Source organism: Mchenga conophoros, linkage group LG6 (genome assembly GCF_057382185.1).
Source record: "Mchenga conophoros isolate Kocher_MC1m ecotype Shallow Benthic linkage group LG6, M_conophoros_male_GT1.1, whole genome shotgun sequence".
NCBI classification, from domain to species: Eukaryota; Metazoa; Chordata; class Actinopteri; order Cichliformes; family Cichlidae; genus Mchenga; species Mchenga conophoros.
In genome coordinates, this window is record NC_140531.1 from 2,539,514 (window position 1) to 2,566,766 (window position 27,253).

The 27,253-nt window shown below is 44.9% G+C and overlaps 2 protein-coding genes across 3 annotated transcripts in view; both read right to left on the reverse strand.

Annotated features, from left to right (window-relative positions):
* The window catches only part of tenm3 (teneurin transmembrane protein 3), an 810,020-nt gene that overhangs the window by 58,978 nt on the left and 723,789 nt on the right, over positions 1 to 27,253 (reverse strand). For both annotated transcript variants that reach the window (XM_085275827.1, XM_085275828.1), the window contains 9 exons: positions 16,264 to 16,464; positions 15,064 to 15,249; positions 14,045 to 14,071; positions 6,498 to 6,644; positions 4,588 to 4,718; positions 4,416 to 4,504; positions 2,044 to 2,163; positions 930 to 1,062; positions 620 to 748 (listed from right to left, as the gene is read on the reverse strand). In XM_085275827.1, coding sequence (XP_085131953.1) covers positions 620 to 748; positions 930 to 1,062; positions 2,044 to 2,163; positions 4,416 to 4,504; positions 4,588 to 4,718; positions 6,498 to 6,644; positions 14,045 to 14,071; positions 15,064 to 15,249; positions 16,264 to 16,464 — 1,163 coding nt within the window. The remainder of the gene's footprint in view (positions 1 to 619; positions 749 to 929; positions 1,063 to 2,043; positions 2,164 to 4,415; positions 4,505 to 4,587; positions 4,719 to 6,497; positions 6,645 to 14,044; positions 14,072 to 15,063; positions 15,250 to 16,263; positions 16,465 to 27,253) is intronic.
* On the reverse strand, positions 19,195 to 27,111 carry LOC146571853 (uncharacterized). The gene is made up of 2 exons (XM_085278403.1): positions 23,334 to 27,111; positions 19,195 to 19,212 (listed from the first exon to the last, which is right to left on the reverse strand). The coding sequence occupies exons 1-2, from the start codon at positions 25,566 to 25,568 to the stop codon at positions 19,195 to 19,197; spliced, it is 2,253 nt and encodes a 750-aa protein (XP_085134529.1). The 5' UTR covers positions 25,569 to 27,111.

Here is a 27,253-nt window from a genome sequence, read left to right on the forward strand (position 1 = left end):
TCCTATCCTAGCGATGTGAGGTAAATGATCTACAAGCAACAGGACAGAAGCTGAGAAGACTTCTGAAAAGGGAGAGAGAAGAACTGATTGAGACTACGTTGAAAAAACAGTCCTGAGGGAATACTGCATTTGCAGTGTTATACTTCTCAGCTGCACTATTGCCTTTTCATTAGCTGTGCATTTAGCATTCATTACAGATCCATTTCATGCCTTTAAGGCCAGCCTCACTGCCCTCCCTCTAATGGAGCCAGCTCCACCAAAAGCTAAGGAGCAGTTTTCCATTTGCTTGCCTTTGATCTACACTCGAACATGTGCGCGCACACACACACACACACACACACACACACACACACACACACACACTCACACGTGTCCACACAGATAGATGTGCTGTCCTATTCATGTGCAAAGACACTGGCTTTGTTTTTTATATGGACAAACACATACAAAACACATATGCATGTTTTAATCTGCTCAACCTAAAGATTTAAGTTTGCCAAGTATAACACAGCTGGCACAAAGTGTTACATTATTTTTACATTGCAAACTTATTCACAGACAGAGAGATCATACTCAAAGTGTCTTAGCTCCCATTAAAGTCCTCTGATTGATTCATTACCTGTGTTTCAGGTATGATGGGGCCATGTTCAGGTGAGCTTCTGTAAAATGTAGACAGAGGAGAAGCAACAATGACAGGACTCGGTCTGATGAAACCACTCAGGTCACAGCTGGGAATGTCATTTTCCTCCTGAAACAGCCAGACACGACATGTGTCGGTCACTGAATATGGAAAGGTGAGCTCAGCAGTCACAGCACTGATTCAATTATTCATTTAACCCGAATACATCTGTGATAGAAAGAGTAAATGAAACAAAGGTCGTATCTGCATATTCAGTGCAGTGTCAACAGTCAGACCCTCAGTCGTTCACCTTCTTCATCACAAGCGTGTCCATCACATAGAAGACATTCCACGGCACCCAAACAGTTCTGTACTGCGTGAGGAAGGGAGCACGCTCAAAGCTCAGTGTGAGGGATGCCCCGCCATTGGCCAGAAGATCAAACCTGTCAGCACATCATCGTCAAACAAATGTGTACAGTGAGTGCTGGGAAACAAGACGTGTGAGTACCATGCAGCTGAATTATACAAGCTTTAATAAGGAAAGCCTCTTAATTCACTGTTACAGAATATAAGAGTGGATTTGCAAACTTCAGCAGGACAAAGACTCTTAAACTTTCATTTGTGACGGTGTAATTGGCTCATTAAATTCTGTGAGTGTGCTGATGTGCATCTTGTGTCTATATATTGTGTGCATTACATACCTACAGTTGGAGTGTGTGAGCACGTTTGTTTGTGTGCAGGTGTGTGTGTTCAACAGTGACTGAGTGCGTCCCTGTGAATCCAGTGCATTTTAAAAAGCGTCTTCCCCACACGCTCACACGTTCTCTTCAGCTGACGTGAGAATGAAGAAGCTGTGTGAGCTGAGGTGGGAATGTAAGAGCACAATGTAGATGTCATTCTCCCGTTGTTGGCTGTCCGTTTTTGTGTTTGTGTGTGTTTATGTATCTTTGTGGGGACCAACACTGTTATGGGGACAAAATCCTGGTCCCCACAAGTTAAAGGTGTTTTTTAATGTCAGGGTTATAATTAGGTGACAGTTAGGTTTAGGCTAAGGGATGTAAAAACACGGTGTGCACGCGTGTGTGTGTGTCTGATTGTGAGGGGGTTACTCAGGAGACCCCCCCCCCCCTGCTGGGCATTTGAAAGAATGCAGGTTTCACATTTACATGGAGCTACATCCACTTTTACTTTCAGGATATGTTTCACACACATGCAGATCATTGATATGAAAATGGTTTCATTCTAGTTGTTGGTGGAAACCTCCATGAAGGAGCCCTGTTTACCACCCTGGTCATCAAGTTTATTTAGTGAACAGACGATGATTAACATCTGTTTTAAACCACTGCTGAGAGGAGACATTTTTGGAAAAGGCACAATGTTTGTATAAAAGTGTATGAAAATATTAATAATGAATAAGTACACACATGCCATCCTTGCGTGTTATAGTGTATCCATGCTCAGGATAGTGAACAAATGTCACGTTGACTCCAATCAGAGGTGTTCCATCAGCTGTCAGGACCTGACCTCGAATTATCGACACCAAGCTAAAAAGAGAGAAGAGAGCAGAGAGAACTCGTTTACTCACACTGCCTGCAAGATTTACTTAAAACATTACAAAATGTTTAATGGCAAATAGTTATAATACATAAATAAGCCCATCAAGAAGTGAAATTTCCCTGAGTCCCTGTGGCTGAGCTGGAAAACTGTCTTAAGAGATGGAAACACTCACAGCTCACCGTAGCTCTGCAATGTTACTCATTGTGATCGAACTGCAGAGTCCACTGAGGGATAACTTAAAAAACGACAACGGAGGAACTTCTGAGTAATGCTGATGTCACCACGGTACTTACAGTACATGTTGTCGTTTGCATCGGTGTTTATGTGTTTTCTGTTATTGTGTGGTTATTGTGGAAAAAAGAACCACATGCATCTGCCGGGTTTTGTCGGCCTCGTCTCTTGTTCCCGTGTTCAGTGTTCCCTCTCTCTCTCACCAGTCAGTCATGTTCCCATATCTATTTTTTCCCAGTCCAAGTGTCAAGCCTGCATGTCTTGGTCTTTGTTGCCATGGTAATCGGACTTCCTGTTTTATTTCCACAGTCTCTCGCCCTCTTCAGTGTGCTCAGTTTTCTCCCTGTCTGATTAATTCCAGCTGTGTTCCCTCAGGTTTCCTGTCCTTATCCCCGCGCTCCTTGCTTGCCTTGTTATTCCCAGTCAGTTCCCAGTTTCAGGTTTTGTTTTCCTGTCTGATGCACTTCATTATAAAGTCACAAACATGTCAGACATGCTTGGATTGGATTTCAGTGTTTTAGTTTTTTCATCCCATTTTACTTGCTCCTGTGTAGAGCTGCTTTCACACACACACACACACACACACACACACACACACACACACGCAAATAAAATTGCAAAAAACAAAATCATCTTAAACCCCCAATTTTTCCCCCACAATCATTTGCGATGCTCCATAAAATCCACATAAATATCATTGCACATACAATACCATGACAATAAGCTACAGGCAGTAATCTAACAATTAGCTTTACTAGCAACCAGGTCACAACTGCAAGATGTTTGAGTAGCTTACATTTATTTTCATGTAATTTAATTGGCAACTTGTCATATCTGACATCTAAAGGTAAAATTATTCCAGACCATAGACGATGCCAGATGCTTGACATTTTTCAGTACTTTACCCATGCTTTGCCTGCTATCAAAGCACTGACCTTATAATTTGTGCGCAGTCTATCACCTGAGACACAGCTGACATTTTCTTCCAGAAGACCCTTACATTCCTACAGTTTTAGTCCAAAACCATTCCCTGCCCTGCATCTGAGTCGTCTTTTGTTAGATGTTGAGCATTTCTACCCATTAGAAATCACACGAGTTTTATCTCTGTGGCTGTAAGCCTTATCCTTAAAAGAGTACAGACACACACACACACAGTATATCTGTGTTTTCATGTCTAAAATAATCTTTTACGTTTGCAGGTACATCCCATTAGGGAAACACTGGACACTTTATTACAGGTTTGGTATTACAGGTTCTCCTCTTATGAAATATTCAGTAAATCATAAAAATATGACAAAAGCAGAAAGATTGCCAAACACAATTGCTGTCATGTTTCTTCCCTCTCAGTAGAGCTGCCTTTCAGCCTCTGTATTTGCAGACTGGCCCCTGTCATTCCCTGTTATCACTCTCAATGAATGCTATCTTTGAGGCAGGTGTGGGCAGGAATGGCTTTTGGCAAGGGAAAACAGCAGACCTTGAGCACTATATTTGGATTTTGCTAACATGTTTTATCATTTTCATGCCTACAGAAAGCAAAGCTAAACTACCACTTCTCATATTATGCTAAATAAAAATAGGATACACCATGACCTGCAGGCTTAAAAAATATTAGTCAAACAATCACAGAGAACAAGGACATCAATGAAACCTACTTTGACCTCCGACTACAGATCATTTATGCTTCAAAGAGCAGTGCATGAGATATGAATATGTGTGATTTTTCCCTGCCAATGTGCAGGTGGAGTACATGGTTATTGTAACTGCTCAATAACACTGTGTGGAATGATGAACACGGGTGAATCCAGTTACTGCAGAGCTGAACCCATAAAATATGTCATGAAAAAAACAGTTTACAGTAAGATGTCTGCAATATCCAACAGTCATTTACAGCAAAGCAGTGTTTCCATGGCTTGGAATGAACATCTGCATGTGCATGCCAATGTTGCTGCTTTATCCCTAAAATGTAAGAGAAAAAGAAAAGAGAAAACACGACAGAAGACATGTTTACCTTTTATTAAAAGGATTTTCACCATTGATTATGTGAGTCGATTCAGGCCCAACTAGAAAGTGAATGCGCTGGTAGAAAGATCTGGCAGCCTAAGAAAAGCAAAATAAATAAATGGGTAATCTGATGCTGAAAGGTGTCGTCATTTTGTCGATTTCTGACGGGATCTTCTTACCTGTTGAGGAGGCACTGAGGATGGAGACTGGCTGAGCACCTCGCCTGGGTCAGGTGACCCTTTGCAGTACAGCTGATTCTGACAGGAAGGCTGCAGACAGCAGTCTGGATCCATGCAGTCAGCCAAGCCATCTGAAACATGCACAAGCCCTACAGTCACAAAGCTAGCACAGAGTTGGGGAAAACATAGTCGTTTAAAAGCTTTACATGTGAAATCTAATGAACAGCTTAACATGTTTCAGTTCATAGCAAACAAAGGCAGCATAGCATTAGCTGCAACAGCTACATAAACAATTTGTTCAGTCTTTCAGACAGAGGTTTCAATGACCAACAGACGGAAATGTACTAATGCACGTTTAAAATCTGCAGCATTTATATGATTTTATAAACTCTGGTAAGGTTCCTGGAGCCCTTTATATTTTGCATCCAAAAAGCCAGACTTCCTTGTAATTTTTTGAAGTGGTCTTAACCAGCAGGTCTTCAGTGCTTCTGAAAGCTTTTCAATTTTTTCTGCAGACAGCGGCTCCTTTATCACTCAGCTTTAGTGCTGTCCTCATGCGTACGGAGGAGGAGCCGCGCAACAGCGAGTGTCTACAGCCATCAGTGAAACATAGTGGACGCTCTGTCACATTTTCAGGCTGTACTTTAGCCAGTGATGTCTGTCAAACCTGATGGAATTATAAATGCAGGAAAATACGATCAGGTTTTGATCCACCATGCAGCCGATGCAGCGTGTGTGCACGTACAGAGAGACAAAGAAGGTGAGACAAGAAGAGCGACAGAGACAAATACTGTCAGCTGATAGGCTAGAATAATATTTAAAACTTTTACTGTCTCAGAGGTTTTGCTTTAACAATATTATTGTTGTAGTGTCCAGATTGAAACACACAGACAGATAAGATTAGGTCAGACGAGTTAAACGTGTCGAAGGGAGGAATAAGGAGAGCAAGTAAGGAGTCGGGACAGAAGGAGGAGTGCAAGGTAACAAAATCGTTTGTCTCCATTAGTTGATAAAAGCCACGTGTACATTCTGCATACAGTGACATTAAAAACACACACTGACTGACAAAGCAGTCCTCTGATTTCTCTTCCTTTCTTTTCTGTTAACATAGTGATCAAATTAAAAGTAGTCCCAGCTGTGTCACTGGCACAGTGCATATGTTGCTGGATAAAACAGCTGTTAGCTGACATATGTAATGCCTACAAAAGATCCAGTTCCCAGTAGTGTTGGTGCACCTTTCTACGGCACTGTCACAATAAGTTTCAGCATGCATAGATCAACGCTCAAGTTTGTAAATCAATCACAAGGTCGAACCATCTTAAAGCGCATCCTGATTTATCATTTTTCTAAACACTAATGGAGACCAGATTTGAAAAATGACAAAAAAGTAAAAATACTAGAGAGAGTGCAGGTTAGAGGCACTCAGACGTTCAGGCAGCCGTGCCCAGCCTTTACACTTTACTGGAACACAGCACATGAGTGTCTGCCCAGCAGGCAGCAGCACAGTCACCACCTCATCATTTATTCATCATCAGGCATTACTTTGAGCACCCATACATACACAGGCAAAGTAAGTAAGTACTCTTTTGTACTTACTCTCTCCCACTCTAACACAGTGTTGTTATCAGCTCTTGAAGTGATTGGATGGTACAAACTGATGTGTCATTTTTCCTCGGTCCCCTGCAATTTAATGCGTGTGGGAGGGGAAGGGTTTTGAGGGGGTGTTGCACTCACCTGTGCTTTTCAAAGTAATCTCCGACCACTTTCTAAAGCACCTGTCCACTGTTCATTTCTTCCTAATGTCTGTCTTTGTAGTCGTCCTTATCCTGTGTTCATTCAGCCGTCAAACAAATCTGTTCATACATTTAACCATCTGTCTCCCCACTTTTAGTGTATCTACACAAACATACCTCCTTCGTTGTCCTTGCTGTCGGTACATAGTGTTTCCATGGCAACGTGGCACCCCGCCCCTCTCCATCCCGACTGGCAGATGCAGTGCCATCCGCTGGCCTCCAAGGTGCATCGTCCATTGTTATTGCAGAGACCTGGACAACCCTCTGGGCACAGGGGACAAGCACAGTTAGCAAAGTCACAGCAGTGGGAATAAAGGAGGGGACCATGATGACCGTCAGGGTGAAGACAGGCTTAAACCTATATACGTCTTTGAAGTGAGGTGATGATATTTTTGTACTGAATTGCTGTGAGAGGAGATCATTATTATTTATTTAATTTAGGGCCACGTTCATGCTAAAAACGATACATATTCGGAGTTTCCCTCTTGACTTGGAAAAACCTCTGAAACAGCACCGAGACCATGATGGGACGAAAAAGTCAAAAACAGCCAGAGGGGCACTGGAGGCCCCCACAGGACTGAGTCTGGACTCTGCTGCACCACACTGAGCTGACTCTTCAATTCAAACATCTGACAAAACCCACCAACAAGCAAAAAATACACACATGGGCTACAATAAATATTCATCCAAAAGGATCAAATAGAAAAAATAAACAGGACTTAATTTTGGTTAAGCTGGCCTTTGGATTCTGATAGGGCTGAGACTGGGCTGGATCGGTGCTACAGCCAAAATCGATCTGTTTCATTCAACAAATGTTTATACCAGCTGTCAGTTTAGAACATTTTAGAAAACATCCCATCATAGTATAAATGCGGTTTCAGATGCTATTCAGAAATGATTCTAACAGACATAAAAGGTTGTTGGTGTAAAATGGAAATGCACAGAATGCAACGATTTCCAATAATTAAAACTAGAAAGTACGAGTGCGCGATATAAACGATATACGATAGAAACGATATAAATTTGGCCAACGATAGAGATTTTGACTATACCGCTCTATCGCGATAGCACATGTTGATGATGTCATCAAGCTGCGCCTGTTTTGGTTGAAAGCATCGCAGCGGCTAAAACCATTATCATCTGCAAATTATGACGGGCAACAGTCACAGCAAAGAGATGAAGCACTCTTGAAATATGGGGAAAGCCAAAAACTGCGCTTCCTCCACTTCCGTAACATCGATTCATTAATGTTGAATTCTCTCGCAGCTGCTCTGTTCCCATGTTGTTGCAGTATATTAATAACTAACCTCGTATTGTGGATGAATAATCTCAGTTGTTCTCCTGACTGACGTTTGGCCCGTGTACAGCATCCTGCTATGCGATTGCATTTGTGCCTGACCACCAGAAACCTTCACGTTAACTTTTATCGAGTGGAAGAAAAGTTAGCTTCATCCTCCAGCTTCACTGTGCTAATGTTATGCTAACATAGCTGTGTCGCTAGCAATCACGTAGCACAACATTATATACCAGCTAGCCCAACGTCAGTAACCCTACAAACGCCACTGCTGTTTAGTTTTCTGTCTTCATTATTTTGGAAGTGATAGCAGAGCTGTACGTTTGAATTAGTTTCAAAAATCTCTCAGTCAGAACATGCTATATCATGTTTAGGTGGAAACTAGCGAGCTAACTTCCTGTTAACTTGTAATTCAATAAATCTGTTTTCATGGATGCCTGGATGTTAAACTTAACTGTTACACCTGGTAAAGCAGCAACGCTGATGATTTAATTAAAGATGAAAGACTTTAGACTGTTTTTAACTTTGACTTTGGGACCTGAAGCGGACGGAGTTTTGGACCCAGATTACTCCGTGAAGCTCCTCACTACGGCAGCCGTAATGCTCTGACATCCATCAAACAGTGCGGCTTACCAAAGTTGTACTAAAACATTTTTAACAGATTTCTGCAGCCAAAATCGGTTCGAGGTCAGTAAGCACAACCAGAATTCATACATGAGGCACACTCTCGATTTTTGAGAAAATTAAAGGATTTTAAGTCCTTATAGTGTGGAAAATACATTATACAGAAGAAAAGAATATATCGAGATATATATCGTTACCGCACGTGCTTCAAATTATACCGAGATATGGATTTTAGGCCATATCGTCCAGCCCTACTAGAAAGCTGCAAAAAGCAAACGGAGAGGTTGTTTAATACTAAAGAAAACAACCAACCAACTGTTGGTGAGTTGTGGAACAATGTAAGATGTATGTAAAGTATTAGATTCATTAAAGATCTGATGATAGCATCTCAGAGAGGCTGTCTGTCAGAGTAAAGATGAATGACCAGGCTCAGTGTAAGATACAGAGGATCTGCATTCTTCCTATTAAAAGATTTTATTCAGATAAATTCTGTATTGATGGGACCGTATTTGAGGCTTTGGGCAAGACTTCTAAAATCACTGTTACTGGACACGTGAAATGCAGCTGCGTCCTTGAGGCTAAGGTTCAAATAGCAGCAGGTGATGATACTGTGGTGCATTAGTACACTAAGGCCACTAGATGACATCAAGGTAACTTCATCGTTTTTTCCCCAAAACAATAGTTTGTTTCAACATTTGCCACGTTTGTTGTGTGTGTTTGTACTATTTTCACTCTAAATTCTTTTGGAAATAATTGCACTCCGTCTTTTTTCCTACATTTTCTACATTTTCCAAAACTTTAAAAAGTTTATCTTCTCTCTCTCAGCAACTTCAGTACAAAAGTACCAGGCTTCAAAAACCCACACTGGTTAAATTCAGATGTGTATAAAGGCATTCAGCCCCGTTCGATGGACATTTCTCCAATTAATGGACTCACAGACTGACACACAAATAAAACAGTTAATTACAGTAGCCCACATGTGAGAGACACAGACTGGCAGACAGACAGACAGTCAACCTTTGGTGAAATGCACTGATGTTGTACTTTCACATGAACTGCTAGAACTGCCAGCAGCCAAAATGGCCACGGCGTGCTGCTCGGCTTTAATTAGTGCAAAATGAGAAGTTTTCTTTTCATCTGCGAACAAAGAAAAAGAAATGCTGCATAATAGGAAACAGGCCACAGAAACAAACCAAATGAATAAAGGCAAACGAAAAAAGTCTCAACATGTCAAACTGAAGGCTTTGTCTGTCAGAGGAAATGACATCAGAGGGAATTTTAACACCCAGTGAACTGACAAAGACTGAAATTTCCATTCAACAGGATGCTTGTTTCAGAAATATGGATTCATCTGTGCTCGTTCTTCTCGTCAGGCAAAGAAATAACGCAGCGAGTTTAAATCCATGTGAAAACACAACAGGTAGACATAAAGGCAGAGCACAAAGTATAGGGAGGACTGCGCGCTCCACAGACTATACTTTATGCCTCTGTTTGGCATTCCTCATTCACAAAATCGACAGTGAGGCTGGCAATCAGATAGGCTGATTATAACAGTGAGAACCAGAACCAAGCAAAGCCCAGAACAAGGAATGGAGATAAAGACTGGGGGGGAGGAAAGTGAAGACAGATCGAAGACAGGAGGACAGCAACTGGCTTATTTAACACATATATCAGGCTTGTGGATGCAAGACGAAACAGGAGTCGCACACCTTTGCTTTATGACTGTGCGTGCACTTTTTATTTGTATTCACTGCTCTCGTGTGAATCTATCTATGGTCTGTTTCGTGTGTGAGAGTCAGAGACAGGAAAAGGAATGACCAGAAAAAAACACAGAAATAGAATATACGACAATACAAGTCTAGCTAAACCGAGCACTGAGAATGACTGGAAAACAGTGAGCGAAAGGAAAAGACAAAACCTAAAACGAAATGGACTTAACCAAAAATATGTTATAAAGCAGAGTGTGAAGTCATTGTATTCTGGGACAGTAAGGCCTTTATTGTTCTTTAGCAGGAGTTACCTTTATATCCTGAGAATAGGAGAGGGCACGAGGGAGAGAGGGAGGAAAATTAGGGAGAAAAGTAAAGTGAAACAAAACCAACACTGCCAAATATTTAGTCTGTGATCGATAAATGAAGATGGCAACCAAAGGAAGAGGAGGCAGGGAGGAAGAGCTAGGATCACAGCAATGAAATGATAAAGAAAGAAGTTGAACCACAGCAGTGTAAATACGTCATTCACATGTTAGGTCTCAGAAGAGAGAAGAAGGACAAAGCTAATGACAATGCAACAGCTGTCATGTTGTACACAACGTAGCAACTGGTTTTATACTGACAAACTATCTGGTGCAGGTTACCAACCTTCTGTAAGAGGATCGAGCAGCTGTCACCACAGCCTGTGCTGCTGTTCCTCTAAACTACTAGATTAAGGTCTTTAAAGCAGGAGGTGTAGCATAGTTTAGTGCACGATAAAGCATGTGCAGCCACAGAGATGAAGAAATGAACAAAATGCAAAAGTGCCAAAACAGTAGTTGGTTCCAAAAGTGAGCCATGACTCCCCTGGCCTCTTTAAAGCCACTGATGGACCTAGAATTTTGTCGCCTTGTTCTTGAGTTGGGTGTCCGTGCTGTCCGCCTGCCCACTCGCCCGGTGGGGTGACGACAACAGCCCATCAGCCTTTTATAGCTGAGGTGTGCAAACAAAGTTCTGCACTGCAGGTTTAATGTTACTTAACATGGCAGCCCGGGCGAGGTGTCGTCACTGATTTCTACAACTGATTCGATTCAGTTTAGGCTCAGACAGTCAGAAGTATTATGGATATGTACTGATAAATGATCATAATTATTATGTTTCTAACTGTGTATACAAACAAAGCTGACACTGTGAGACTTCAGAGGTGTGAACATCACAGCAGATGTGTTTGTGTCAAAGCAACTGAGGATAAAACATGAAGGAGATTTTCCTGGCCGGGCTTTTATAGCAGATGAGCCATGAATCAACATGCGAACATTACCTGACGCTGCTGAGGTTTGATTAGAGACGCAGCTGAGAGTTTTACAATTTGGTATCATTTTAAAAAGTTTGCATTTCTTTGGTATTGAACGCCAGAAATGAGGCTTTCTAGTCGGAGGTCAAATGGAAAAAGCCGCGTTGACAGCGCTGAACACAGCGGCAGACTGATGCGTAAAAAGCAGCGAATAATGCAGAAAACAGATTTTATGGTAACTGGTCTCTGAGTACACTGAGAGAGAGAGCTGTGCAGGAAGTGTGAGTTTATCCTGGTGGAAGTGAAACAGCAAAAGTAAGAAGGAAATAAATGACAATGTCTTGAAAACATGAAGCTACTTTTGATCTTGTTCTGCTGCTGGTTCAGTGAATTGTGGTCAGAGTGACGAAACCTGCAGCTTCAGAATCTGCCGGCGTTCAGCACACGACTGCGTTCACGTCTTTGATCGTTTGCTGCTTTAGCTGTTTGGTGGAAACAGTTTTGTGAGCTTTAAGCTGAGATTCTGGCGTTTCTGGCAAAATACATTTAAAAATCACTTCAGACTTGAAGTCGCTTTGTTTAAACTAAAATCGTTTGGAATCGGGAAATCGATTTTTTAAACCCACTTCTAGTCAGAGGCCCAAATCAGAGCTGCAGGAAATTAACTGTTAATTAAAATTTGGGTCCAAAACACACTTCCACCTTTCAGCTAATACTAGCAGCTCAGGTGTTGGAGAAATTGTACTTACTCCTGGACAAATGTTTTTACCGTTAACTTTTTTCCATGAAGGAATTCAATGTTTTGTGAAGATTGAATCAGAACAGCGTCATGCTGGCAGATAGATAATCAAAACTGGGCTGACTCAGCAGGACCCTGTTTTAAAGAGATGCCTTTTCAGGCTGAAACTGGAGGCTGCATGAAGAGGTTTCACAGAGTTTGTTATATATATATAAAACCCTGGAAACATGCCTGCAGAGCACGAGAATCAATACACAGAGCTGGAAGCAGATTTTAGGGAGAAACAATTTTGAAACTGGTTAAAAGAAACATAACTGTGGTTTTAGAAAATCATTCAGTGTAATTGTAAGAGTTAATACTGTGCAGGGTAGAGGCCTAAAACTCAGAGAATCAGTTGCTCGAGTCCTGCCAGGAAGCTATTTACTTCCTTAGCCTGCCACGCTCTGGGTTATCATCTCTGGAGAACTCCTTGACCTATCTCAGGTTAAACGCTGCTGGTTCCTGCTCGGTCACTTCATCTTCTTGCCCCAGCAGCCAACAGAAACGTCGACTTAGAGAATCCCTCCAGAAACAGTAACGATCCAAAAACGATCGTATATAACCACAATCACTTTGGTGGCTGATACTGCATTGCTATCCTAGAGCTCTGCCTCTGGAATATTTACAGATTTAATCTGTAAATATTCTTGGAATAACAGAATATTACTTAAAATAACACTGAAATTAAAATTGTACTTCTAATGATATGATTGCCTTGTGTAAACTAAAGTACGACTTACATCTTTAACGCAAAAGGCAATTGTGTGAGTCAAATTACAGCTGCTTAAATTCAGTGACAGTTATGAGAACATTTGACTGTGTAGCAAATACACGTGGACAGGACAAAGGAGGAAGCAGCTCACAGGAAGACCAGCAGTAAAGACACAGCAGATTTCTCTAATATTGGCTCCCTGTTAAATCCAGAATTCAGGCCCCATCTTATCTTAATGACCTTGTAGTACCATATCACCCTATTAGAGCACTTCGCTCTTGCTCTGCAAGCCTACTTGTTGTTCCTAGAGTATTTAAAAGTAGAATGGGAGGCAGAGCCTTCAGTTTTCAGGCCCCTCTTCTGTGGAACCAGCTTCCAGTTTGGATTCAGGAGACAGACACTATCTCTACTTTCAAGATTAGGCTTCAAACTTTCCTTTTTGCTAAAGCATATAGTTAGGGCTGGACCAGGTGACCCTGAATCCTCCCTTAGTTATGCTGCTGGGGGATTCCCATGATGCATTGAGTTTTTCCTTTCCAGTCACCTTTCTCACTCACTATGTATTAACAGACCTCTCTGCATTGAATCATATCTGTTATTAACCTCTGTCTCTCTTCCACAGCATGTCTTTATCCTGTCTTCCTTCTCTCACTCCAACCAATCACAGCAGATGGCCCCGCCCCTCCCTGAGCCTGGTTCTGCTGGAGGTTTCTTCCTGTTAAAAGGGAGTTTTTCCTTCCCACTGTCGCCAAAGTGCCCACAGGGGGTCACATGATTGTTGGGTTTCCTCTGTATGTATTATTGTAGGGTCGACCTTACAGTATAAAGCTCCTTGAGGTGACTGTTGTTGTGATTTGGTGCTGTGTAAATAAAACTGAGGCCAAGATTTCATGGTCTACATCAAAGACATCAATACTGATTTTGCCTGTGCTTGTGTAGGTCCTGTCTGCTCAAAGTAAAATGCTCAGATGGCCCAAGTCACTCAAAGCCAGTATGACATCAGACATGCAGTATCACACAGGGACTGAATACAACAGTAACAGGGAAATGTGTTTCTGTAAGTCAAGCTGTTATTACAGCTCGTGTAAACTGGTTTGATGACTTCGCCCTCTTTGGGGCCCAGCTGTAGCATCCAGTAAATACATCAATAAACTCTATCGCTGGTGCAGCTAAAGTTCAGCTTTAACAAAAAAAGCAAAGGATGAAGAGAGGAAAAGGAAAAAACTCGTGATAACAGTGACAAGAAGAGTTTTTAAAACAGTGTACAGTACCTTTAACTCTAATATCCGGATTGTGAGCTTTAAGAAGACAGGAAAAAGGAAGAAAAAAGACATAAATAAAGAGGATTTAGTTCAGATAGGAGGAAGCAAAGAAAAGAGATCTAACTGAAAGTGACCACGAAGAGCAAACAACGCTTATCAGGACCAATCCAGTTATTTTGTATTGATCGGTTACGATGTCAGGTGTGCTGTTTCCAAGCTGAGATATGAAATCACCCAGTTTCATGAATCTGGAAGTAATTCTTTACATCTCTGCATTTCTAACATGGATCAACATACGATGCAACTGTAGCGGTTACAGACGATTCCTACCAAGGAACGCTTAACTGATCATCACAGTCATAATCCAGTGTCTGCAGCAGCGATACAGGCAACAGCTGCTCTTTAGTCGACTGGCTCAGTCATGCTGATGTCTAATAAAAAAACAACCGTCTTCACTACTTGCTCAAGTCACTTAGCACATGCCCCGGTAGCTGCATTAGTGTTTTCTCTGAGACTCTCTGGATGTTTTCTGGTCCCTGTTTATTTTTGATCATGGATGCAGATGAAAGATCTTCTTGAGGACTACACTGATAACTTCCTGTGACTGTGTGCTGGATAGATATTTATAAGACCATAATCTTTCTGGATGTTATTAATTGCAGCGCTGAGCAGATCAAGTGCTGGTAACTAACACCAGCTACAAAAAAGCAGTTACCTAGAGCGATCCTAAGGGGAAATTCTGCTTTGAGCCCAGATTAAGATGTTTTACTGGAAAACAACAAACTAACACAAACATGTACATCCACATTATCAGCAGCATAATTTTCCCTGAGAGCAACCACAAAGATGAGAAACTGTGATAGGCTGGTTAACAATGGCACCGGGACCAATCAGTGAAAAGAGCTCATCTAAGATATCTGTAGTGTTGTTCAAGGCTGTGCGCTACTCTGCTGTGTCCAACTGGATTATTTACATGTAGTTGTAATGCTAAGTTATGTTGTGTGTGTGCGAGTGTGTGATCCACTCACCAATGTTGCAGTGCTCCCCTGTCCATCCCTGGTCACACTCACACTTCCCGTCTTTACAAACTCCGTTCTTGCTGCACAGTGGGTGGCAGGCCTTTTGGTCACACACACTTCCAGTCCAGCCCTCCTCACAGCGGCATACGCCGCCGTAACACACTCCATGTCTGCCACAGTCCACTTCACACACCTCTGTAACAGTAACAAAGAGAAATTACTTCATCGACTGCAGAACCGATATAAGCACGTGCACGCACACTGATGCACTCTGTTCTTATTTCACCCGCAGCTGCGTCCTGGACTGCACCCTGTGCACGCCAAATGATGTCTTTACGTACAGTGAGGTTCAGGAAAAGCTCAGTACAGATTACTACAAGTCACTGTGTTAATTTGTGTGTTTGAGTGCACTGAAGGAGCTCAGAACGTCTTTATTTTCCTGAAGCTTGGGTTCGCAGCATGCTAGCCGCTCCTGCACAGCTACAGAAAAGTGTCTGCTCAGGGTGCAGCTTCCCGAGGGACATATGTGATCTTTGACCCTGTTGTATACCTGTGTGCATTGGAGATGGATGCCGTGCATCCCGTTCTTGTTTTTTAAAGCTGTTAAAGATGTATGCTGTGCACCACAATCATTGTACTCTGGATAAAGAAAAAAGTGACTTGTTGTAATTTGGTGCTATATAAATAAACTGGATAGAAATGAATTAAATGTGATTGCAACATGTGTATCGTGTGTATGAATATTATTGCATCATTTGCTGCAATTGTAGAGAAAAACATGTGGAAAATGTTGACGGTGAGCATTTTGTAGGTAACACTACTGTGTGTGCTAAGTTTTGTTAAAGAGTTAACAACATTTTCATGCAACATGCTGATTTCTGTAGTACAGGCCAATACTAAGTGATGACAGTCTGACTTTATTTCTCTTTTGGAGTTTGAAAAATAAAATGAAACTTTTTTATTTACCTTAAATCTTCTTGGTTGCATTGCGTCCAGTACTGCAGCGTTCAGGGCACCTCTAACACTGTCGTCTCAAGTAGCTTCTAATTTGTAACTGATTTGGATTTTTTATGGCGGTCACTTCACTTCTAAATCCCCTCATAACACATCTGTACAGTATTCTGGTTTTACACATGCTTCAACAGAAGGTTTCATTCTGAGAAATAAGAATATGAAATGTGGACATAGACAGGTAAACAGTGCACACACCTAAAGAGCAGTCAGCTCCAGTCCAGTTCTGGTCGCAGGCACATGTGCTGGTCTCTGCATTGTAGGTGCCATGGCCTGAACACTGGTCTGGACACATGGCCTTGGTAATTTCACAGCTGGCTCCACCCCAGCCTGGCTGACAGTGACATTCGCCATGAATACACACCCCATGGGCCGAACAGCTGGGGTCAATGCAGTCCACTGGAGGCAGAGAGGAAATTATCAGCACACCAAACAGTACATACAGGACACATGCACACGTTCACGCATCAGCTTTACTGTTGAACTCTTGAGGGCAGTTATCTGGAGCCAGATGCTTAAACTCTTCAACCTTAATTACAAACAGCTTTACATACACTTGTGCATTTCCTCTTTTCTGACTCTAAGTCATGACAGAATTGTATGCATGAGTGCCTCATTTCCACATTAAGCAATGAATGGATGTTTGGCTTCTTTCATTACATGCAACCAGACCCCAGACCAGTAAACATATTTGAGGTGTTTTTGGATAACCGCTCAGCACTGCTCACACATCCACCGCTTTGATCATCGACTCAGTGCAAACACAAAATAATATTATGTGTCGTTTTGTTGGGGTAAACCTACACGGCATCTTTGACATAACTTTTCAGATTAGCAGCAGTAAATAGGATTAACACACACACACACACACACACACACACACACACACACACACACACACACACACACACATACACACACAGTCTGTCTCTTTCCGACTGATGACTGAACCCATCTGAAAGTAATGCGATTACTGTCCGCTGTGATATGCATTTTCATATTTGTAGCATTGTGTCTGCATTTACCCACAATGTGAGTCACAGATGATCACTTCCCTCAGCACTGCTGTATGCCTGTGCAGGTCATTACTGATTAATTGACTTTGAATTAGTGCAGTGCATTGTTTGCATCTTGCTTGTAGCCAGGTATCTGGCTAAAACAGATGCTGTGGAAATGTATTTGCACATCATATTAGAATAAATCAATTAAGCGTTTACAGCTGGGGAAATAATTATTAGATCCCCTGTAGAATTGGTAAGTTTGACTTCCGGTTGAGCTTTGATGGAGTAGGACGCGAGTCTGGGAGCTCCCGCCGATTTCGATTAAATTGTTATTTATTCGCGCGTTTTGGCCGTATTTTCAGTCCTGTTTTGGTTTGTGGATTGTCTTGTTGAGAAGTTTTACTCGGGCCGGCGTAAAATGGCAGCAAAAAATGTTAAAACCCGCAGTACTATTCAGACACAACTGAGGCCTAGTTTGCAAACCGCGACCACACCCTCGAGTGAGCCGTCGTCTCCTGCAAAGCCCCCCACATGTCAAGCTAATCCTGATATTGAGGCTCTCAAGGTCGAGTTGCTGGCTTCGCTGAGGAAAGATATCGCCGACATCTTTAAAAAGGAACTTCAGGATACTCTGGGTGATGCTTTGTCTACCATTAAGTTCGACCTGCAGGCGGTGAAGACGCAGCTGGCGATCGATAAAGCTGCAAATGACGCTACCATGTCTGAGCTAAAAGGTACGGTGAAGGAGATGGAGCACGCACTTACTGTCTGCTCTGATGATATAGCTGAGATGAAAAACACTATCAAGGGTCTCACAGCTCATGTAGCCAAGCTGGAAAGTAAGTGTGAAGATTTGGAGTCCAGATCGCGGCGCAACAATGTTAGGATAGTGGGAGTACCGGAGGGCCCTGACACGTGCACCACTGCCGCCGTAGCTTCCTTGCTAAAAGAAGCATTTGATCTGGGGAAGGAGCCGCTTTTGGATCGTTCGCACAGGACCCTCCAACCCGCACCTAAGCCTGGCGACCGTCCACGAGCCATTGTATGCAGGTTTCATTACCACACTGACTGTGTCGACATTTTACGACGTGCTAGAGAACGCCGACAGATTAAAGTTGGAGATCGGACCATCTCAGTCTTCCCCGACTACACCGCCAGGGTGGCACGGGCTCGTGCTGCATTCAACACGGTCAGGCAGCAACTCCGTGGCATTGACGGTGTTCGGTATGGCCTGCTTCATCCAGCGCGACTCCGCATCACATATAAGGGTGTCGAGAAGGACTTTGTTTCGGCAGAGGAGGCCAGTGATTATGTCAAAACTTTGATTTCTGGGTGAGCCTCGTTAGCTCCTCAGTTTGATGCTGTAATGCTGCTAAGGGTTCACGCTCTCCTTAGGTTTAACGTCACCCGTGCATTGTTTTCTTAGGCCATTGTGCTGGTTATTGTACTGTTGGTGTGCTGGTTCCTTTTATTTTCATTGTTATTTATTGAAACTGGATCATATAATATACTCTTGAACTTCGGACCAGTCCGGCACAATCTTCTCCAAGCTTGCTGCATTGATTTGCATAGGACTGAGTTGTTTTTCGTTTCTGTTAAAATTTTATTTATTTATTTTTTTGTTTGGTTGTTTTTGTTTTTTGTTTTTTTAAATTTTATGCACTTTCGGTGATTTGTTGGAAAGTTCTCCTTCTGAGGAAGTCATATTTTGTACTGTGAGATCTTTTTTTGGTTGGTTGGTTTCCTTTTTATTTTTTCCCTTTTAAAAAAAAACATGTTTACTGTTACGCGCACACTGTTATGCTGTAGAGAAGTTGGTGAGAGGTTATTTTTCCCTCTCTCGCTTTTATTTTTATTTAGACAACAATTAGTCCAGTCACTTTGGTGAATCATTTTTGCTACTTTGGGGGTACACTGCTGTCTCCTTTGTTCTGTTCTGTGGAGACTTGGGGGTGTATTTGTGTTCAGGGTTGGGTTGGGGGGGGGGGGGCTGTCCCATTTCGGCTCTTCATGGCCACTGGCATTTTGGTTTGGTCTTTTTCCTCTTCCTTTTTGTAAATGGTTAATGGAAATATAGACCCCAGCATTGCTGGGTCAGGTATGCCTCTTAGATTCATTAGTTGGAATATCAGAGGTATGGGTAACCCTGTTAAGAATCAGAATCAGAATCAGAATACTTTATTGATCCCTGGGGGAAATTATTTTTTGTTACAGTGCTCCATTTTAAACCAACATTAAGACAAGACAGACAATACACTAACTAAGAATAGTACAATATATACATATATATACATACATACATACATAAGTCACTCATAAATAAATATTTGGAAAAGAAACATGTGTAGTTGTAGCAGCAAACAGTGTGTTAAGTGGATGCGTTGTACAGGGAGATGGCCACAGGCAGGAATGATTTCCTGTGTCGTTCAGTGGTGCTTTTCGGTAATCTCAGTCTCTCACTGAACGAGCTCCTGTGACTGACCAACATGTCATGGAGTGGGTGGGAGGTGTTATCCAACATTGTCTTTATCTTGGACAGCATCCGCCTCTCCGACACCACCTTGAGGGAGTCCAGCTCCATCCCCACAACATTGCTGGCCTTACGGATCAGTTTATTAAGTCTGTTGGCATCTGCGACCCTCAGCCTGCTCCCCCAGCATGCAACAGCATAGAGGATCGCACTGGCCACAACAGACTCATAGAAAATCCTGAGCATTTTCTGGCAGATGTTGAAGGACCTCAGTCGCCTCAAAAAATAGAGACGACTCTGGCCCTTCCTGTAAAGTGCTGTGGTGTTTTTAGCCCAGTCCAGTTTATTGTCAATGTGTACTCCAAGGTATTTATAGTCCTCCACAATGTCAACACTGACCCCCTGGATTGAAACAGGGGTCAAGTGTTTCCTGGTCTTCCTGAAGTCCACGATCAGTTCCTTGGTCTTTGCCACGTTGAGCTGCAGATGATTCTGCTCACACCACGTGACAAAGGAGTCGACCACAGCCCGGTACTCTGTCTCATCATCCCTGCTGATGCATCCAACCACCGCAGAGTCATCAGAAAACTTCTGAAGATGGCAGGTCTCTGTGCAGTGGCTGAAGTCTGTGGTGTAGAGGGTGAAGAGGAAGGGGGAGAGGACAGTCCCCTGTGGTGCCCCTGTGTTGCTGATCACCTTGTCAGACACACACTGTGGGAGACGTACATATTGTGGTCTTCCTGTCAGGTAATCAACAATCCAGGACACCAGAGAAGCATCCACCTGCATCGCTGCTAACTTATCACCCAGGAGGGTCGGCCTGATGGTGTTGAAAGCACTGGAAAAGTCAAAAAACATGACCCTCACAGTGCTCGCCGGCTGGTCCAGATGGGTGTAGACACGATTGAGCAGGTAGATGATGGCGTCCTCTGTTCCGAGACGAGGCTGATAAGCGAACTGAAGGGGATCCAGATGTGGTCTTACTATGGGTCGCAGCTGGTCCAGGATGAGCCTTTCCAGGGTCTTCATGATGTGGGAGGTCAGTGCCACGGGCCTATAATCCTGGGGGCCACTGGGACGAGGCGTCTTTGGTACAGGGACGAGGCATGATGTCTTCCACATCACCGGGACCCTCTGCAGACTCAGACTCAGCATAAACAGTTTATGAAAGACTCCACACAGCTGGGGGGCACAGGCCTTGAGGACAAGGGGACTCACTCCGTCTGGTCCAGCAGACTTGCCTGAGTGAAGTCTCCTCATTTGCATCTCAACCTGGTATGAGGAGACTAAGGTTTTTACTCACTTGAAACGTCTAAATTCTGACATAGCATTTTTACAGGAGACTCATCTTCGCATTAAGGATCATTATAGGTTATATTGCCCTTGGGTAGGTCAGGTCTTTCACTCAAATTTTAATTCGAAGGCTAGAGGAGTGGCCATTCTCATTAATAAGAAAGTTCAATTCACTTTGACCAATGTTGTCGCTGATAGGAACGGTAGATACATCATTGTTGCTGGTACCCTAATGCAGAAAAAGGTTTTGTTGGTAAATGTATATGCCCCGAATTTTGATGATGCTGAATTCGCTAATAGATTGCTGAGTAACATCCCCTTTCTGAATACACATTTGCTTATCCTTGGTGGTGATCTGAATTGTGTTTTTGATCCAATTTTGGATCGATCTAGTCCTCGTAATTTGACTCAATCATCTATGTCTAAAACATTCTCAGATTTTATGAAACAGAATGATCTTGTTGATCCATGGAGATTTCGCAACCCTTCAATCAAAAAATTTTCATTCTTCTCTCAGGTCCACCAGTTTTATTCCAGGATTGATTATTTTTTCATCGACAGAACTCTTAATTCATGTGTTAATTCTTCCGACTATTCTGGTATTGTAATATCTGATCATTCTCCTCTGCTATTGGATGTTCATCTTTCTACCCATAAACGTAGCCCTCCACTTTGGAGATTTAACTCTCTCCTTCTGGCGGATAAAGAATTTTGTGAATTTATTTCAGGCTCTATTGAGGAGTTCTTGTCCTTCAATCAGGATGATTCTGTCTCATATTCTCTGCTATGGGAGACTCTTAAATGCTACCTGAGAGGTCAAGTTATTTCTTACTCTGTCCGTGCTAATAAAAAGATTAATGCCAGGCTTAAAGAACTTATAGCTGCAATTAGTAACCTTGATCAAAGTTATACACTGAACCCTTCTCCAGAATTACTGAAGCAGCGCCTTGATTTGCAAGCAGAATTTGATCTTATGTCAACCAAAGAGGCTGAGCACTTATTACTACGCAGTCGTGGCTCATATTACGAATATGGTGACAAGGCTAGTCGCTTGTTGGCACATCAGTTACGACGTCAGGCCTCCTCGCGTGTGATCCCCATTATTAAACACTCTGATGACAATATTACTACAGATCCCTTGGAAATTAATTCTACCTTTAAAACATTTTACTCTTTGTTGTACAGGTCCGAATTTCCCACGGATAAAGCTAAAATGAATGCATTTCTTCATAATCTTTCAAACCCTGTTATTGGTGCTAATGATGCGGGGCAATTGGACTCCCCATTATCTGTTGAAGAAGTATTAAAAGCTATTACTGTCAAGGCGCGGCTGTGTGGCAGGCAGGAGGAGGACCCAAACGCAAAACTCACAGACACGGAGATGAACTCAAAATCACAGCTTTAATGCTGGAGTGGCAGAACATAGGAAATACAAAACTAAACTGGGAAAAGTAAACTAACATACGCAGAGACACAGGGAGATCCACACAACATGAGGGACGACGTCACACTGAACAGAGGGAGACGCAGACAGAAATACACAGAGGGTTAACGAGGGAAGTGGGAACACACGGGGAACACAGGTGACACTGATAATCATAACGAGACAGGGCGGGGTGAACTGAACACTGACGGGAGAGGTGAAACAGGAAGTACAGGAGGAGAGAGAGCACGAGTAGAACACCAACGTAACAGGCAGGGGAGACATGGAATAAACACGAAAGGGGACGAGGGCTCATAAATACATAGAGGGCACACAGGGGGAAGAGAGAGCACGGGGAGAACTTAGACATAATGGGCAGACACAATAACACCATGGACAGACAGAGGGAACACAGAGAAGTGGGAGCAGGCAGGCAAAGAACAGAAACCTAACAAATGGCAAAATCACAACAGAATACACACTCGGAATGAACAAAAGCATAAGGAAACACAAAACACTGAGTCCTCAGACTCAGGACCATGACAGTACCCCCCCCTCAAGGGCTGGCTCCAGACAGCCCAAACACAGAAAAACAAAACCAAACAGAAAACAACCCAGGGCGGGCGGCGGGGGCCCAGGAAGGAGGGCCCGGAACAGAAAACAAAAGAGCACAGCAAACACCGGAGCCCAAGAAAATAACCCAAACACAGAGCAGTTCAGGGGGCCGACCGTGCGCAAGGCAACGGCGGCGACGCGGAAACAGTTCAGGAGGCCGGCCGTGCGCAAGGCAACGGCGGCGACGCGGAAACAGTTCAGGAGGCCGGCCGTGCGCAAGGCAACGGCGGCGGTGAAGGAGACGACGGAGCAGTTCAGGAGGCCGACCGCGCGGGAGGCGGCGGCGACGATGACAGCGCTGGTCCGGGGGCCGACCGTGCGGAAGGTGACGGCGGCCACTCAGGCGAAGGCGGTCCGGGGGCCGGCCGTGCGGAAGGCGACGGCGGCCACTCAGGCGATGACGGCGCAGTTCAGGGGGCCGGCCGCGCGGAAGGCAGCGGCGGCGGCTCTCCAGTGTCAGGCGCACCGGCCGAGGCCCGGAGGGCACAGGACCAGGCGAAGCACAGGCTGAGGAGGCTGCAGCAGACGAAGACTCTGAGGAGGCTGCAGCAGACGAAGACTCTGAGGAGGCTGCAGCAGACGAAGACTCTGAGGAGGCTGCAGCAGACGAAGACTCTGAGGAGGCTGCAGCAGACGAAGACTCTGAGGCCGGACCAGGCGGAGCTGCAGAGGCTGAGGCCGGACCAGGCGGAGCTGCAGAGGCTGAGGCCGGACCAGGCGGAGCTGCAGAGGCTGAGGCCGGACCAGGCGGAGCTGCAGAGGCTGGCCCAGGCGATGACGAAGCGGTCGCAGATGGCGGCTGGACAGGCTCCTCGGGCCCTCCAGCTGATGCGGCGTGAGGCTGAACGGGCCCCTCGGACCCTCCAGCGGAGACAGGAGGCTGAACGGGCCCCTCGGACCCTCCAGCGGAGACAGGAGGCTGAACGGGCCCCTCGGACCCTCCAGCGGAGACAGGAGGCTGAACGGGCCCCTCGGACCCTCCAGCGGAGACAGGAGGCTGAACGGGCCCCTCGGACCCTCCAGCGGAGACAGGAGGCTGAACGGGCCTCTCGGACCCTCCAGCGGAGACAGGAGGCTGAACGGGCCTCTCGGACCCTCCAGCGGAGACAGGAGGCTGAACGGGCCTCTCGGACCCTCCAGCGGAGACAGGAGGCTGAACGGGCCTCTCGGACCCTCCAGCGGAGACAGGGAGGTGCTGGCCGGGCTCACTGGAACCCCCAGCGGACGAGGTAGATGGCGGCGTGGGAGCCGCGGAGTCCTGGATGAGCTCATCCGAGCTTCCAGCAGGAGCTGAAGTAGAGCCAGAGAGGATTGGGACCCCGGGCTCAATGTTAAGCTGGCTAGAAAACCGCACTGCTACGGGGAACTGGGCCAAAGGTTCAGGTGCGAGCTGAGCTGCTGGACACACGGGGACCTGAGCTGCTGGACACACGGGGACCTGAGCTGCTGGACACACGGGGACCTGAGCTGCTGGACACACGGGGACCTGAGCTGCTGGACACACGGGGACCTGAGCTGCTAACGGTGGAGAAGTAAATGACTGCACAGGGGACTGAACTGATGTCTGTAGTAACGGTGGTGGTGAGGGTGGAGTAGGTGGTGGAGTTAATGACTTCACAGGGGAATGAACTAGAGGTAGTGACGGTTGTGGTGCTGGTGGTTGAGTGGGTGACTGTGCTAAAGGAGGCTGCACTGGGGACACTGGAGACTGTTCTGGGGAAAGCAGGGCTGCAGGAGGCTGCACTGGGGACACTGGAGACTGCACTGGAGACTGCACTGGGGACACTGGAGACTGCACTGGGGACACTGGAGACTGCACTGGGGACACTGGAGACTGCACTGGGGACACTGGAGACTGCACTGGGGAAAGCAGAGCTGCAGGTGACTGCGCTAGAGACTGCAGTGATGGTTGTAGTGGAGGTGTGACGGGTGGAGGAGTGGCTGAAGTGGCTGCGGGTCGGGCGGCTAGTGGCTCAGCTACAGAGCATATTAACGGCAGGGCTATGGGTTGAATGACTGACTGAGTAGCAGCCTGAGTGGCTGGGTGTAGTGACGGTTGTGGTGGAAGAGAAACAGGTGGTAGTGTGGATGATGGAGCTAAGGGCGACTGAGTGGCAGACCGAACTGATGACTGAAGCGATGGTAGAGGTGAAAATGGAGCTTGTGGTGGAGTTAATGGCTGAGCTAGCGGGGACACAGGAGACTGAGCTGCGGGTGGCGGCGAGGGAGCTAACTGAGCTGCGGGTGGCGGCGAGGGAGCTAACTGAGCTGCGGGTGGCGGCGAGGGAGCTAACTGAGCTGCGGGTGGCGGCGAGGGAGCTGACGGAGCTTCTGGCAGCACAGAAGGTGAATTAGAAGGCCGAATGTCCGGCTGTGGGGTGGCGCGTCGGCGGCGTGAATGCCGTTTCTTTTTTGATGATGGCTCTGACGGGCCGAGCGGCTCCACATCCGGCCCTTCAGGCAGGTGGGTAGTAGCAGCTGGGGGATGAAGGTGGAGCTCGTTGCGGATTAAATCCTGTTCGAGTGGGTGGAGCGCACTGAGTAGCCAGGGAAGACCAGAGAACAAGCGCTGTAGCTTGGTTTCCACAGCACGGCGAAATTCCTTCCCCTCATGTTCGAGCCACAGATGCAGGAGTCTTTCCACGGAGTAGATTATGTCCAGACGCAGTTCTTCTGGTGGGTTGAGTGCTGCTGGGTCCATATCTGGTGACGTCGTACTGTCAAGGCGCGGCTGTGTGGCAGGCAGGAGGAGGACCCAAACGCAAAACTCACAGACACGGAGATGAACTCAAAATCACAGCTTTAATGCTGGAGTGGCAGAACATAGGAAATACAAAACTAAACTGGGAAAAGTAAACTAACATACGCAGAGACACAGGGAGATCCACACAACATGAGGGACGACGTCACACTGAACAGAGGGAGACGCAGACAGAAATACACAGAGGGTTAACGAGGGAAGTGGGAACACACGGGGAACACAGGTGACACTGATAATCATAACGAGACAGGGCGGGGTGAACTGAACACTGACGGGAGAGGTGAAACAGGAAGTACAGGAGGAGAGAGAGCACGAGTAGAACACCAACGTAACAGGCAGGGGAGACATGGAATAAACACGAAAGGGGACGAGGGCTCATAAATACATAGAGGGCACACAGGGGGAAGAGAGAGCACGGGGAGAACTTAGACATAATGGGCAGACACAATAACACCATGGACAGACAGAGGGAACACAGAGAAGTGGGAGCAGGCAGGCAAAGAACAGAAACCTAACAAATGGCAAAATCACAACAGAATACACACTCGGAATGAACAAAAGCATAAGGAAACACAAAACACTGAGTCCTCAGACTCAGGACCATGACAATTACAGCTATGCAGTCTAATAAAGCCCCGGGCCCGGATGGGTTTCCAATTGAATTCTATAAAACATTTATTGGTAAATTGGCACCATTGCTTTTGTCTGTGTTTAACGAATCCTTGGAAACCGGTTCATTACCACCTACTTTCACACAAGCAACCATAGCGCTCCTTCTCAAAAATGACAAGGACCCAACCTCCTGTGGTTCCTACAGGCCATTATCTCTGCTTAATGCCGATGCAAAGGTATTGGCTAAAGTAATTTCATCTCGCCTTGAGGATGTGCTTCCTCGAATTATATCTGAAGAGCAGAATGGCTTTATAAAGGGACGGCAATTGTTTTTTAATACCCGTACACTCTTTAATGTTATTTACTCAAAGCGTCTATCTGAACTTCCTGAACTTGTGATTTCTTTAGATGCTGAAAAGGCTTTCGATAGGGTGGAGTGGGAGTACTTGTTTGCAGTTTTAGAGAAATTTGGTTTTGGTGATAAATTTATTTCCTGGATTCGGCTTCTTTATTCGTCCCCTAAAGCCAGTGTTCATACTAATGATGTTTACTCTGATTATTTTGCGCTGGGTCGTGGTTGTCGTCAAGGTTGCCCTTTGTCTCCCTTACTCTTTGCCATTGCCATCGAGCCTCTGTCTATTACATTGCGATCTTCTTCTGTATTCAGGGGAATCATCCGTAATGGAATTACACATAAAGTATCATTGTATGCGGATGACTTGTTATTATATATGACTGACCCCGCATGCTCCATCCCTGCTGTTTTAAGTATTCTGGAGAACTTCAGTTCGTTTTCAGGTTATAAATTGAATTTGGGGAAAAGTGAGTGTTTTCCTGTTAATACGGCAGCACGTCAACTTCAACAGTCCAATCTACCCTTTCGTCTCAGTCCGTCTGGGTTTAAGTACTTAGGGATTAACGTGACTCGCTCTCTAGCTGGCCTTAAATCAGCAAATTTGTCTCCTCTTATATCTAGGGTCACATCTGATATTCAAAGATGGGGTAATCTCCCC

What these genes read in the sequence shown, in the direction of transcription:
- LOC146571853 (XM_085278403.1), bottom strand. Translation starts at nt 25,568, where the DNA reads ATGGACCCAGCAGCACTCAACCCACCAGAAGAACTGCGTCTGGACATA.